Source organism: Mobula birostris, chromosome 16 (assembly GCF_030028105.1).
Source record: "Mobula birostris isolate sMobBir1 chromosome 16, sMobBir1.hap1, whole genome shotgun sequence".
In the NCBI taxonomy this organism is placed as follows: domain Eukaryota; kingdom Metazoa; phylum Chordata; class Chondrichthyes; order Myliobatiformes; family Myliobatidae; genus Mobula; species Mobula birostris.
The window spans coordinates 31,220,455-31,235,397 of NC_092385.1; the positions used below are offsets into that span (position 1 = coordinate 31,220,455).

General features: G+C 39.1%; 1 protein-coding gene across 2 annotated transcripts in view; it reads right to left on the reverse strand.

Moving 5' to 3' along the window:
- Positions 1 to 14,943, reverse strand: part of adamts9 (ADAM metallopeptidase with thrombospondin type 1 motif, 9) — a 267,099-nt gene that overhangs the window by 159,000 nt on the left and 93,156 nt on the right. For both annotated transcript variants that reach the window (XM_072280518.1, XM_072280519.1), the window contains exons 17-21: positions 8,113 to 8,279; positions 7,876 to 8,005; positions 7,058 to 7,184; positions 5,222 to 5,432; positions 1,278 to 1,442 (exon numbers count right to left, since the gene is read on the reverse strand). In XM_072280518.1, coding sequence (XP_072136619.1) covers positions 1,278 to 1,442; positions 5,222 to 5,432; positions 7,058 to 7,184; positions 7,876 to 8,005; positions 8,113 to 8,279 — 800 coding nt within the window. The remainder of the gene's footprint in view (positions 1 to 1,277; positions 1,443 to 5,221; positions 5,433 to 7,057; positions 7,185 to 7,875; positions 8,006 to 8,112; positions 8,280 to 14,943) is intronic.

Sequence of the window (14,943 nt, forward strand, 5' to 3'; positions counted from 1 at the left end):
GATACAGGGAGAAGATAGGAGAATGGCCTTGAGAGCGATAATAAATCAGTCATGATGGAATGATGATGCTCACCCAGTGAACTGAATGGCCTAATTCTGTTCTGATGTCATACGGCTGGCTGATGGTCTTAACAGAAAAGAGTTGAGCAACCAATATGGCATGTCATATTTTTTCATATTTCTTCAGGTCTCTTAAAGAGAGCTTTTGGACCTTTGAGTTGAAGCTGTCCCTCAGAGCAATAACTACATTCTCCCATTTATTTCCCTACAATCTATTCTGCTGCATATTTCCATTAACATATCTAATCCTCCCTCCAGCCACTCATTATAGGGGTAATTTACAATTAAGCTATGAACTAGCACATCTTTAGGAAAAAAAAACTGGAGCATCACAGCAATATCCACAGGAGAATATGTGAACTCCACTCAGGTAACAGTAGAGGTCAGGATCGAATTTGGGCAACTGGAGCTGTCTGGCAGCTGAACTTCCCACAGTAATACTGTACAGTATTGTATAACATAAGAGCTGATTTCCTGAAAGCATAAATGAAGTTGTGCATTCTGATATATATAAGTAAATGTATTAACTTGTTTATCCCTTAGTGAGTCAGGCAACATGGAAACATTTTTAAAATGACCTTTTGCACATTGTGCTGCTAAATTGTGTAACATTTTCTTCAGTAATATCTTTCAAAATCTATTGAACATTGCTACTATGATGTTTGAATTGTAGAGCTTATTGACTGCTATCATCTTATACCAATAATGTATCATCAGCAATAAGATTTCCAATACCATCACATCAAGGGTATCTGTAACCTGTATAAGTTTTAAATGCATGGAATTCATTGTCTAACATTCTATTGCCACTCCTGTGATCTACTGCAGACCATCCATGGATATTATAATACAAAAAAGAATGGTAATGCCTAGAGGTAATGAGTTATCTGCTGGAGCCATGCAATATATCACGTTATTTCCAAGATGAGCCTCTGCTGGGTTCATCTGGATCAAGCTGGTGAGTTGGGGCAGGATATTTACCCACAGGTGCACCACACATCAAATATGTTCTGTATCAGGTGCCCAGCAGGGGGCCCCAAAAGAAAACGTATAAATGCAACTAGCTCTGTGACCACAGCAAAATTCAGCACAGTAACATTTTGTTGTACATTTGTAGAAATCAACTTATACGAAAGTTCCAGAAATGTTATATTTAAAAAAAAAGATTTTTATTTTCTGTTTTCCAAATAAAATGTCAAGGAGGAAATGCAACTAACCTCTGACCATTCACCTGTTTTCCACACTGGACAAGTATATTCATTACATCGCTGGATTATCATCTTTTCTTGCTGACTGCATTTGTTATCTCCAAGAACTGTCCCCATAGCATTCACGCAAACTGCATTTCGCCTTCTCGTACCACCACCACAACTCTTGGAACACTTTATACAAATAAACAAATCAATTAACTTTATTTTATAATTGTTAATGTTGTATAATGCTATTATTTTTTAATTTTGTAGGGAAAGTGCATTCTACTAAAAATAATTTTGGGCTGTACTTTGCAAGGAATTGATGATAGCTTCCAAGTTGAAATCCTGATGTTGCAATCACTGCTTTTCATCCTATTGAGTCAAAGGGCCCTTTCTTGAGCTCTTCCCTTCTGTGTTCTATGTTCCAGAAGAACTCTGACACAGGATTCCAAGTTGACACAGGCAGTGAAACTTGAAATTACTTTAATTCGCTGCTAATAACAGTGGTATTAGTTACAGAGGCTCTTTAACTATTTTGGAATATTTTACAGTTTTCATGTTCAGCTTTGAGTTGCTTGCAATCATTTTTTAAAGTTTCTCATCGTCTTTTCCCATGTCTATTCTATCCCTTTCACAATCGCGTATAAGCACACACAATTGATAAGGTTGCAAAAGACTGAAAACATTAAGGAACCAGCAGCTCTCTACCACATCCTGTGGTGGTTTGGATTACTCCTGGTACAGAGTTAAAGCTTCTTGTCAATGACTGTGAATCTTGGTCCAGCTTCTTTTTTCATTTTGTATGTATTTCAGAATCATAATCTGGTACACTTACAGTTTTGGTATAACTAACACATAGTTATAGAGCCATATAGCACAGAAGTAGATCCTTTGGTCCAACTGGTTCTATCCTAGATTCCTATCTAAGCTGCTTATTTGCCCATGTTTAGTTAATTTTCCTCTAATCCTTTCCTACCCATGTACCTGTTCAAGTGACTTATAAATGTTGTTAATGACCCTGCCCCAATTACTCCCTCTGGAAGCTCAGTTCATTTACTGACCACCCCCAGGTGTAAAGGTTGCCCTACTGGTTCCTATTAAATCACTCATTTCTCGCCTTGAACCTACATTGTCTAGTTCTTGATTTCCCCTACCATGGGAAAAAGACTGCACATTGACCCCATAATGCCTTGTATATTCTCATCTAAACTGTTAATATGATGACAAATAGTAATGGGCCTAACACCGACTCCTAGGAAACATTACTAGTCTTGAATCTCCAGTCTCGAAAACTATTTTCTACCATCACCCTATGCTTCCTACCATCTTGTCAATTCTGTATCCAGAGCAACACACATAAAAAGCTGGAGGAACTCAGCAAGTCAGCCATCATCTTTGAAAATGAACAAACAGCTGATGTTTTAGGCCCAGGAAAGAAGAAAGAGGAAGACGCCAGATGCCAAGCTTGCAGGGAGGGGAAGCAGGATAGCTAGGTGATAGGGGAAACCAGGCAGGTAGGAAGAGTAAAGGGCTGGAGAAAGAGGGATCAGATTGGAGAGAAAAGTGGACCATAGGAGAAAGTGAGGGAGGAGGGGCTCCAGGGGGAGGTGATTGGCAGGTGCGAAGAGGGAAGAGGCCAGAGTGGGGAATAGAAGAAGATGGGAGGGGAGGAAAAGCTTTTTTACTGGAAGGAGAAATTGATATTCATGCCATCAGGTAGGAAGAAGAAGGATGAGTCCAGTTGCTCTTTTCTGTGTATTTATTGTCTTACTATTAATAAAAGTATAACAGATACAGACTGAAATAAATGAATACTTTGGAAAACTCATCAAAATTATTATATTATCTTTTAAAAAGACAACTGAAAAATAACAGAATTTCTAACTGGTATTGTTATTGTAATTGTCTACTATCCACATGCAGATGTGTTCACCAGGTCTGTGATTTTTCAAAACTTATCACTCAACATCATATGTTCACACAATCATCTAGCTGGCACCAAGCCGGAATGAGACGTTTTCTGTGAAAACATCTCACTACTCTCAGGTCATATAAAATAATCATTTGCTGTTTCATATGGCAATAAGGCTAATCAATATATCTCTATTTTTTGTGGTGGATTTAAAGAATTGAGTGATGGCACTGTATGCCGCATAGCAACACAATTTTTGTGAGTGAAATCTACCTTGAGCAAATGTGTCAGAGGTTCACCACCCCTGTCCCAGCACACACGAAAGTCAGCTCAACTTCCACAAATACATTTTATTTGCACAACATCATCTTTATGAAATAATATTTAACAACATTTTCCTTGGGGAAGTGCAAGTTTTATCTGACATGTAGATATGACAGTGTGATCTTTGCAAATAATTGATATATTTTGATTTTGTATTTGTAAATAAAGTAAAAACATTTAACCATATAACAATTACAGCACAGAAACAGGCCATCTCAGCCCTTCTAGTCTGTGCTGAACTCTTACTCTCACTCAGTCCCACTGACCTGCACTCAGCCCATAACCCTCCATTCCTTTCCTGTCCATATAGCTATCCAATTTAACTTCAAACGACAACATCGAACCTGCCTCAACCACTTCTGCTGGAAGCTTGTTCCACACAGCTACCACTGTCTGAGTAAAGAAGTTTCCCCTCATGTTACCCCTAAACTTTTCCCTTTAATTCCCCACTCATATCCTCTTGTTTGAATCTCCCCCACTCTCAATGGAAAAAGCCTATCCACGTCAACTCTATCTATCCCCCTCATAATTTTAAGTACCTCTATCAAGTCCCCCCTCAACCTTCTACGTTCCAAAGAATAAAGACCCAACTTGTTCAACCTTTCTCTGTAACTTAGGAGATGAAACCCAGGTAACATTCTAGTAAATCTTCTCTGTACTCTCTCAACTTTGTTGACATCTTTCCTATAATTTGGTGACCAGAACTGTACACAATACTCCAAATTTGGCCTTACCAATGCCTTGTACAATTTCAACATTACATCCCAACTCCTATACTCAATGCCCTGATTTATAAAGACCAGCATACCAAAAGCTTTCTTCACCACTCTATCCACATGAGATTCCACCTTCAAGGAACTAGGCACCATTATTCCTAGATCCCTCTGTTCTACTGCATTCTTCAATGCCCTACCATTTACCATGTACGTCCTATTTTGATTAGTCCTACCAAAATATTGCACCTCACATTTATCAGCATTAAACTCCATCTGCCATCTTTCAGCCCACTCTTTTAACTGGCCTAATTCTCTCTGCAAGCTTTGAAAACCTACTGCATTATCCACAAGTCCACCTATCTTAGTATCATCTGCATACTTACTAATACAATTTACCACCCCATCATCCAGATTAATAATATATATGACAAACAACATTGGACCCAGTACAGATCCCTGAGGCACACCACCAGACACCGGCCTCCAATCTGACAAACAGTTATCCACCACTACTCTCTGGTGTCTCCCATCCAGCCACTGCTGAATCCACTTTACTACTTCAATATTAATGCCTAACGACTGAACCTTCCTAACTAACCTTCCATGTGGAAACTTGTCAATGGCCTTATTGAAGTCCATATAGACAACATCCACTGCTTTACCCTCGTCAACTTTCATAGTAACCTCTTCAAAAAATTCGGTAAGATTTGTCAAACATGACTTTCCACGCACAAATCCATGTTGACTGTTCCTAATCATACCCTGTCTATCCAGATAATTATATATACATTCCATCAATTTGAATACTTTCCATCAATTTACCCACCACTGATGTCAAACTCACAGGCTGATAATTGCTAGGTTTATTCTTAGAACCCTTCTTATAAAATTCTATAAAATTTGCACAATTTTATAAAATAATTATGCTTCTATATGTCATTGATTCTTTTCTCATAATTATTCATTAGAAATATTGTCAATATTCTCCAAAAAGAGTGTTTTAGGAAATGACTCACCTCAGACCATGATGAATACTGCCATCCTCCTGCATTACAATCACCACGGCATGCCTCCTTATTATCTGGTTTTGCTTGATAGCTGCAGTACCTCTCATCTATTTTTTCTGTCTTCCCATCTGATCTACTATATTTTGCACAGTAGATGTCCAAATTCCGATAGCCAGGCCCACACTGGGCTGTACATTCACTTTTTCTAGCAATATGCCATCTGTTCCAGAGTAAGCAGTGCATTTTATTAATTAGCTTGGAGTGAATGTATTACCATTAGGGTAAAATGATATGCTGGACATTCTTTGAACAGTATCCTGCTTATTATTTTTGTACATTTGCAGCTGATAAAATAATTGCTTAGAGTATTTATTTATCACAGTTGTTATACTGTATGAAGGACGTGATTAAGTTAGATAAAGTGCAGGAAAGATTCACAAGGCTAGGACTGGAGGGGTTTGAGTTATCAATCAAGAAAGACTGAACAGGATGGAACTGTTCTCCCTGGGCAAAGGAGGCTAAGGAGGTTTTTAAAATTCGGAGGGGTATAAATGAAATGGAAGGTGACAGGCTTTTCCTCTAGGGTAGGGAGTCTAAAAGCAAAGGGCACATCTTGGCAAAGGTAAAAGGGGAAAGATTTAAAGATGATCCAAGAGACTACCTTTCACACAAAAGGTGGTGGGTATATGAAATGAGTGTGCAGAGGCAAAAACAATCACAACGCGTAAAAGATTTTTGAACAGTCATATGAATGTCTGAAAGGTTTAGCTGGATAAGGGACAAACAAAGCAAAATGAGACTAGTTCGAGTAGGCACCTTAGTCAGCACAGATGAGTAGGGTTGAAGAACCTATTCCCATGCTATATACTGTTAACCTATGGCTCTGCACAGTGTGCAGAAAATATAAGCTATTTTCAGTAGTGGACAGTCTGCTGAGAGGCAGCTCAACTTTAAATTGTGGTTGTGTGTTGAAGTGTGTTGAGGTTCAGCACAAAACCTCACATGCTACTTCATTACAGTTCTGAGGTGCCACCTTTCTGGTAAATCCTTTAAACTAAGACCTACGTGGCTTCTCTGATTGTCCGGACATTCCTATTTTCACAACCAACGTCACTAAGTAGACTATACGGTGCTTGCTCCGCTGCAGTTTTGCTAATTGCAAATCGACTGTTAAATTTCTTACATTACGTCAATGTCACTAATTCAAAAGCATTTAATTGGCTGTGAACAATTGTGGGTTCTCCAGAGATCTATAAAGATACTACATTATGCAGATATTTCTTCCTTAAGAAGTTTACTCTGCCATACTGCATTTACTGCTGATTGATCTACCAGCACAGGAATATTACAGCAGGGCCTTATGATTTAAATTCTTCACAAAGGCCTTTACTTGCTTTGTGCAGGATTGATAACCAAACATTTCAAAGTCCCATGTGAAAAATGGGTTATACATGCCTCAGGGACATTGTGCTGGGACCACGCAGTTTTCAACGATAGGAGATTACAAAACACAGGACAATTACGCTGTATGATATAAAAATCTCCTTTCATCATGTCATCAGGGGCAATAGGGGGAGGGAAGAGAACTGAGTTTTGAGAAACCTGGAGATAGTGCTGTGAGTGTGAAAATAGATGACAATTGTTGTCAATGCCCAGGCAACTATCATAAAGGGAAGTTTGAAACTGTACAACCATATAGACACTAACAATAAGGATTGTATCATAGGTTATGTACCTGTGCCATTTTAGTGGCACACATCTGGATAGGTGTGCACAATAGGCAAATGGTGAATTTTGTAAGCTAAGCTGTTTTAACAGGAAATGTAAAGTATCAATATTTTGTACCGTATTTCACATTCTGTATTGCATGATTCAGTAACTGGAGCTGGACGGGGAATTTGATCGCATCTTTGATCAGAGACAACCAACCGATCACTTTCTCTGGTACAAATAGGTCTTCTCTTCCTCTCACCTGTTTAAACACAAGTTGACGTTAGAGAATAATGATGTAACGTGCTGTAAGGTTTCACTGCTAATGTAATGGTTTCTCTGTACCAGTAATGTTTGCGTTATGACTAGAGATAACGGGGGCTTTGAAATGTGTGCCATCCAATGAGAGGCATGTTGTTTCTTTCTAGTGAGACTCAGAGAAGGGATTTGTGGTAGTTTGTAGGCAAGAGATAAAGAGAGAAGATGCAAATGGAGAGGGTTGGTAGACCGCCAGACGGAGTGGACATGAGCGAGGCTCCAAGGGTCAGCGACACCGTGATGGAACCGTGAGCTTCTGTTTCATGAGAAGGGGCCCTTTTCCTTTTTTGTTTCATTACTAACCATATAGTCAATTTAAGAATTATAAAGCTCAAATGGTAAATTGCATATTGTGTACTGTTTGTTATTTTGTGGCACGGATTTGTAACGGGAACACATCTTGCAGCGTCCACCCAAAAAAGATTTCTTAAGTTTGGCCAGGCCGGGGGCTGTCTTCCCCTAGATTAAGCCGCTAGCCAGACCTGAGGGTTACAATGATAACTGTTTATGACAGCTCGTTTAGAAAAATCTTATCAGCACAATTTCAAACTATTAATTAGCAAAATAAGTTACTAATGGGCAGGAATGTTGGTTTGCTTTACAGATATTTTGAAGAGAATTATGGAGCATCTTACCTTGGCAAAGTCTGTTGCAATCCTGCCAAGGACCAAACTGATCCCAAAAATAACGTTGTGCCTTATCTTCAATTGGAATGTTGAATGAATATCGCACATCGGGATTGTATAGATTTCCCACGGACAAAACCTTACATGAAAAGTGCAACATTAAAAAAACTAATCAACTTTTGTGGAAGGAAATCTACAACAGGAAATAATATTTTGAGCAGAGGTTAAACATGCATATTAAGTTACCTGAACTATTAGCTCTTCTTCAATCCGATCGGTACAGTTGATTCTTTCCACTCCATTATCTGACCCACTATATTCAATTACAGCTCCTTTGACTTTAATTTCCCTTTTAAACATGCTCACCACAAAATCTCCATTTAAAAGGAATTCTCCTCGACTGTTAGCCAAAGCTGAGAAAAGAAAAAGTAAGTTTATCTATAAAAGGCAAAAAAGTCCCCTAATTATTTCCAGCATGTATTATGTAAGCATATTCAGAGTATGATGCTAATAGTTTAAGTTTTGAGATATAATTGTTATCTTCTTCACCATTCCTCAGTCAGATGCTTTACCTGATTAAAAAACGGGGAACAGAGAGTTAACAATGCCTGTGGGATTTGAAAGCTTTTTGCCTGAATGCCTTGAAACCATAATGGCCTGTGAACCAGTAACTTATTGCACAACTTCACACATAAGTGATTATTTACACTATTTCCTGAGTTAGTTTTTTCATTATTTCATTTCCACTTCTTTCATCTAGACCCTATCAATCAACTGACATTTTAAAAAGCAGAGCATAATGAATAAAATAGACTTATTATTTATTATTTACTTGGACAGTGAAAATTGGAAAATTCTGGACAAGAAGCTACTTTATCTGAACGTAGCATTTTGAACTGCAGCTCAAAACTAAATGACTACATCAGTAAGCAATTACTTAGATGCAGTCAAGTGTTTTTAAGCATTATAATCAAAGTACAGTTGTTTAACTCTGTATTACCAATCAAGCCTATGCGATATGTAGGGCAGAAAGCAGAGGTTCACCTCAGGAAGACATGATCTGTCACATTCCTTTGAGAAGCACTGTAAATCTTTTATAACCAAGAGCATAAAATGAATACACACAGTTTACTCAGCTCAATAAATATTGTGCAAGATAAACATTAGATTTTTGCATGACTTTTATCCCTTTAAGTGGTTATACCAAGTTTACTTTTTGAAAGTTATTTCTCAGAATGTGAGCTTTCCTGGCCCATGCTCACACAACGTTACGCATCACATATACATGCTCAATATACCGTGGACAAAGAGAGCCAACACCATCTAACCATTGGCATAAATCATATACCATTGCTAAAGTGAAGAAATCAAAAGGCTCTGCTCAGATCCCTTTACTCTGTGATTGAGTATTCTTAGGCATTTAAACCAGATTTAGCAATTGGCAGTGAAGCATTTGGTGTCTGAAACAATAGAGTGAGTGCTGTTATCAGTCACATCAAGGGAGTGAGGGAACAGGAACCCTGCAGTATGAAAGAAAATGTGGGAACTGGAAATCCAGTATATGAAAGACAGTGTGGGAAATGGAGTCCCGGTGTGTGGGAATATGGGAACCAGAGATCCAGGGTATAAAAACGAGGGCGAGAAATGAGGACCTGGTGCGTGAAAAGGAGTGTGGCATTATGGACTCTGGTGTGTGAAAGAGCACACAAGACTTAACACCCAGTTAGCAGACTACTGGTTTTTCCAACTTGTTGGATAGGGGATTTTGGAAACTTTACTCTATATTGGTCAGGTATTGGAAGATATTCTATGAAGAATGCAGAAGAAGAGCATCAGGCCCACGGTGATTTCTACCCAAAGAGACTTTCCAGTCTTTATCTGCACTAATTCTAAATGGATGTCAGTAACCACCCACAATGTGCAATCAAGAAGCTGGGATTGATTTCAGCAACTTATAGCATACCTGGAAAACAAATCAAAATCATGTTTGCATCACTATAATTTTTTTGCAGAGGAAGCAGATTAAATATATATTAATATGCTCGAACCATCTAGCCATCAATGATGCAACTATACTCACACTAACAAAGAACTCAAGCTAATTTCCTATTTGAGTATTGTACAACGTCACACCCACCACAGGATTTCGCCAACTTTGAAAGCATTTAAGTCAATGGAGGGACATATATTCATGGAGGGATAGCAGATGAAAAAACATGAGGTCCCCACTTGCAACTCATTGGGAAAAAGCAAAGTAATGAGAAAAGGTCCAATACCACCGAATAAGAAAAATGCACAGATGTGTGATAGTGCAATTTACAGAAATAATGAAAGATAACATTGATTTACATGGAGGAAAATATGAATAATTCAACCCAAATGATTACATGGAAAAACGTAAGTATGAAGAACTTATTCCGGAGTTGGACATGGAGTACAAATGAACTGAATTGGGAATCCACATATTCTTCAGATCAAGAAATAACTAACATGCCAGAAACCCAAACAGGGTTAAGAAGGCAGAATATTTAAGATGCCAGTCAATGGAATGAACCAATAAGTATTATACGTTTGCCCAAAATAGATGTTCTCAATTTAAACTCCTTAGTTGCTATCTAATACTCTCATAATTTGCTCTTCTCCAGTTTAATGTTCCTGGCAATGTCCCTACTTTTTGGCAGAAAAAATAAACGGGCAGACTATTATCTAAATGGGGAAAGAATTCAAAGTTCTGAGGTGCAACGGGACTTGGGAATCCTCGCACAGGATACCCTTAAAGTTAACCTCCAGGTTGAGTCAGTAGTGAAGGCGGCGAATGCAATGTTGACATTCATTTCTAGAGGAATAGAGTATAGGAGCAGGGATGTGATGTTGAGGCTCTATAAGGCGCTGGTGAGACCTCACTTGGAGTACTGTGGGCAGTTTTGGTCTCCTTATTTAAGAAAGGATGTTGCTGACGTTGGAGAGGGTACAGAGAAGATTCACTAGAATAATTCCGGGAATGAGAGGGTTAACATATGAGAAACGTTTGTCCGCACTTGGACTGTATTCCTTGGAGTTTAGAAGAATGAGGGGAGACCTCATAGAAACATTTCGAATGTTGAAAGGCATGGACAGAGTGGATGTGGCAAAGTTGTTTCCCATGATGGGGGAGTACGAGAGGGCATGACTTAAGGATTGAAGGGCGCCCATTCAGAACAGAAATGCGAAGAAATTTTTTTTGTCAGAGGCTGGTGAATCTATGGAATTTGTTGCCATGGGCAGCAGTGGAGGCCAAGTCATTGGGTGTATTTAAGGCAGAGATTGATAGGTATCTGAGTAGCCAGGGCATCAAAGGTTATGGTGAGAAGGTGGGGGAGTGGAACTAAATGGGAGAATGGATCAGCTCATGATAAAATGGCGGAGCAGACTCGATGGGCCGAATGGCCGACTTCTGCTCCTTTGACTTATGGTCTACTTACTCTACCCTATAGCTATCTTAAAGCTTATGAAGTTGTAGTCAGTCACTACATAACTGTTCTCCCATTGAAAGACCAGTCACATAGCCAAGCTCATTTCCCAATATTACATCCAGTATTGCACCTTCTCTGTTAAGTATCAACATACTGATTTAAGAAACCAGGTGGATGCACCTAATAAATTCTGCCCTGAAACTTCTTGCTTGCTCTCTGCAGTTACCTGATGAGGTAACCGTAGTCTTTGGCCAGGAGCAGATGTCGTCAGGTGGTGCCCAACCTTCATAGAGTGTTTCGACCTTTAACCACTACACTCTTCAGTTGATGGTCTGCAGTTGTAGCCAGGTCACTGCCCATCTGCTCCTGACTTACAACTCACTCCTCTCGCCTGCCCCATATCTAGCAAGAGGCTCTTTCTGCTTCCTCCCTATTTCCCAAGTCTACATTAAGGAAGTTGAAGTTACCCATAATAACAACCTCCAGTAGGTTGCCTCTCCAACAGTATCCAAAGCAGTATACTTATTATTGAGGGGAACAGCCACAAGAGTACCCTGCACTGGCCGCCTATTCCCTTTCTCTCTCCTGACTGTCATCCAGCTACATGCCTCCAGCAACTTAAGGGTGATTGTTTCCCTGTAGCTCCCATCTATCATTTCTTCATTCTTCCATATGAGCTGAAGGTCATCGAGCTGCAGCTCCAGTTCTCTAACATGGTCTCTAAGGAGCTGCAGCTCGGTGCAGCTCATGCAGATGTAGTTATCAAAGAGGCTGTAGATCCCTCAGATTTCCCACATCTCATTCAAACAACATACCACCAACCTTGGACCCATTATTACATAGCTAGGATGCCTAAGACTTTTGCACAGTACTGTAGTAATTTTATGTATTGCACTATACTGCTGCAAAAAAAAACAAATTTAATGACATATGTGAGTGATGATAAACCTGATTTTGATATGGGTCTCTGTTGTGGATGAGAGAGGGAAGGGGGAAAGAAGAGGGGAACCATGGTTACAAAAGGGGAAGGGAGAGGGGAAGCAGCAGGAAGCACTAGTGAAACATTCTGTAATGATCATAAACCAATTGTTTAGAATCAAATTAACTTGCCTGGTGTCTCAGGGCTGGGTGTGTCTATACCCAAACCACACCCCATTCCTGGTACTCCATCTCTGCCACCTGTGCCACCACACCCCTCCTGCAGCGCTCCACCCTCACCATTGGCAATATCCTTTGCTCCCGCCAGATTTACAAACACGCTCTCCGCTCCAGGTTGACAAATACAGTATTAGGCACACTAGATATATATATATATATACACGAGTCCAAGACATTTGCACAGTACTGTACTTGGACCATCCGCCTATTCTTGCCTAAGCCTCTTAAACCAAAGCCTGAACACTCTTAACAATGGACCACTGCACAGCGGGATTAACTTCACTCACCCTGACACTGAACTGATTCCACAACCTATGGGCTCACTTTTAAGGACTCTAGAACCAGCGTTCCTGATGTTTATTGCTGATTTATTATTATTACTTTTTTTTCTCTTTTCTTTTTGTACTTGCACAGATTGTTGTCTTTTGAACATCAGTTGCTTGTCTGTCTGTCGAGTGTGGTTTTTCATTGATACTATTGTGTTTCTTCCTATTTAATATGAATGCCCTCAAGAAAATGAATCTCAGGGTAGGATATGGTGACATATACAATATGTCCTTGGATAATAAATTTACTGTGAACTTTGAACTGTTGCTTTTACACCATTCCCTAATCAGCCTGCATATCTGCTTCTCAACGTCCAGGTGGCTATAATCTCATCAGAGTGATTGAACCTTTCTCAGTTTTGAATTCTACCCATAAAGCCTCAGTAGCTAAGCCCTCCATTTTGTCCCCTCTGAGGGCAGCTGTGATATTGATCCTGATTAACAGTGTAACTAACCTCACCCCACTACTCTAATTTTTCTGAAATATCAAACACCAGAATATCAAGCAACCAATCCTGTCCGTCTCTCAACCAAATCTTTGTAATTGTGATGTAATGATGCAATGGTAGGGTAACAAATATAAGTTTATGTTGTAGATAGTCTTTATTAAAGGTTTAACACATCTTCTGAAGCTCCTGGTTTCTCGAATATATTTCATGCAATACTCAATAACCATGCAAAAGTTATAGTTATATAGACAACCTCTCTCTGCACTCTATAGTTATTTTATATCACTTTTTAAAATACATTGCAACAACATTATAATATATTTAAATATTTAAAGATGTATGTCTATCTGGTTTGCAAGTTTGCGTATTCAATTATCAATAAATAGATTCAAAATTACTTAAATGATAAATTTGCGCAAAGCTCTGATTGACGTTAGGTCATGCATTCTCAGACATTGTTGGAGAATTCCAGTTCATTTCCATTTGTTTTCAACAGTTAAAACAGGAAATGTACTTGACATTTTGCAACAATTAAAACCTTTGCAATGTTTAGTGTCACTGATGGAATCTATCTTTTCACATTTTGCTGGAGATTCAGCTAACTGCTTAATTTATAATGCACTGAATAATTCATCCTGAAATAAGTCAGGACTGTGAAATTACATAGGTCCCAAATAAGACTTTTATAGACATGTGTAACTAGGTCCCAATGAATGAGTAGCAACAAAACCAGTGGATGAATTTATGTATTGTATGGGTAGCTGAAAATTGGTCAAATAATTCTGAGAAACTCCCAGCCTTAGGGTTAACGATTTATAGGTTCAACAAGGTTTTGCCCTTCCTTTGGTGAAAAGCCAGCTGTATGTCTTCGTTGGCAATATGGGGCTTGTAATCCAATGTGTTATTAGGCATAGTGAGTGCTTTTATGCATTTTCCACTAATGGACAAAATAAATTTATGGATGTCTGTAAAAATACATTGGAACCCATTTGTTATGTGGGGATGGATGTACAGATGTGTGTAGCCATGTACCACATTCTCTACTTTCAGGCAGCATTTCTATATATTTCTGCTGCCTTTAAATGGTGTTAGATATGAAGCATTCTAGTCCTGCCATCTAGCTGTACAGGGAATAGACTGACTGTCTGCCTGGAGGAACACAGACAGGTATATGCTTGGCATGATTGGAATTCCAGGGTGGGTTTATCCCTATTTACATTGCTACAGCCAAGCTAAGAAATCTCTTGCAAGCTTGCTTTGTGATCTTGAAAATAGGGAACAAGTAGCTGAGCTCCTTTGTCAAAAAAGATAATTTTTTGATGAAAAGTTTCAAACCAGTAATAGTTCAATAGCCAGATCTTGGAATGTATATCTAGTATTTATCCCAAGTATATGAGAACCGCATAATTTGTACAAATGTCACATATATTTCCTCTAATATCACCTCCTCATACTTACCCCCGAACCTGAACCCCACTGAGAAGCATCAGGCCTTTGACTCCTACACAATCTACGACCTTATCACCTCCAGCTCACTCTCACCTTGAATAGTAACAATGGGTGCCTCTGTGATAGATAAAGACCTGTCTGTTGAGCATAAACCTCTGCCTCCCATTCTTCCATTACTCTTGTGTTATGGTCAATAGTTATAATGCTGCAGTATGCAGCTGGGCTCCCAAGGCCTATAGCAGC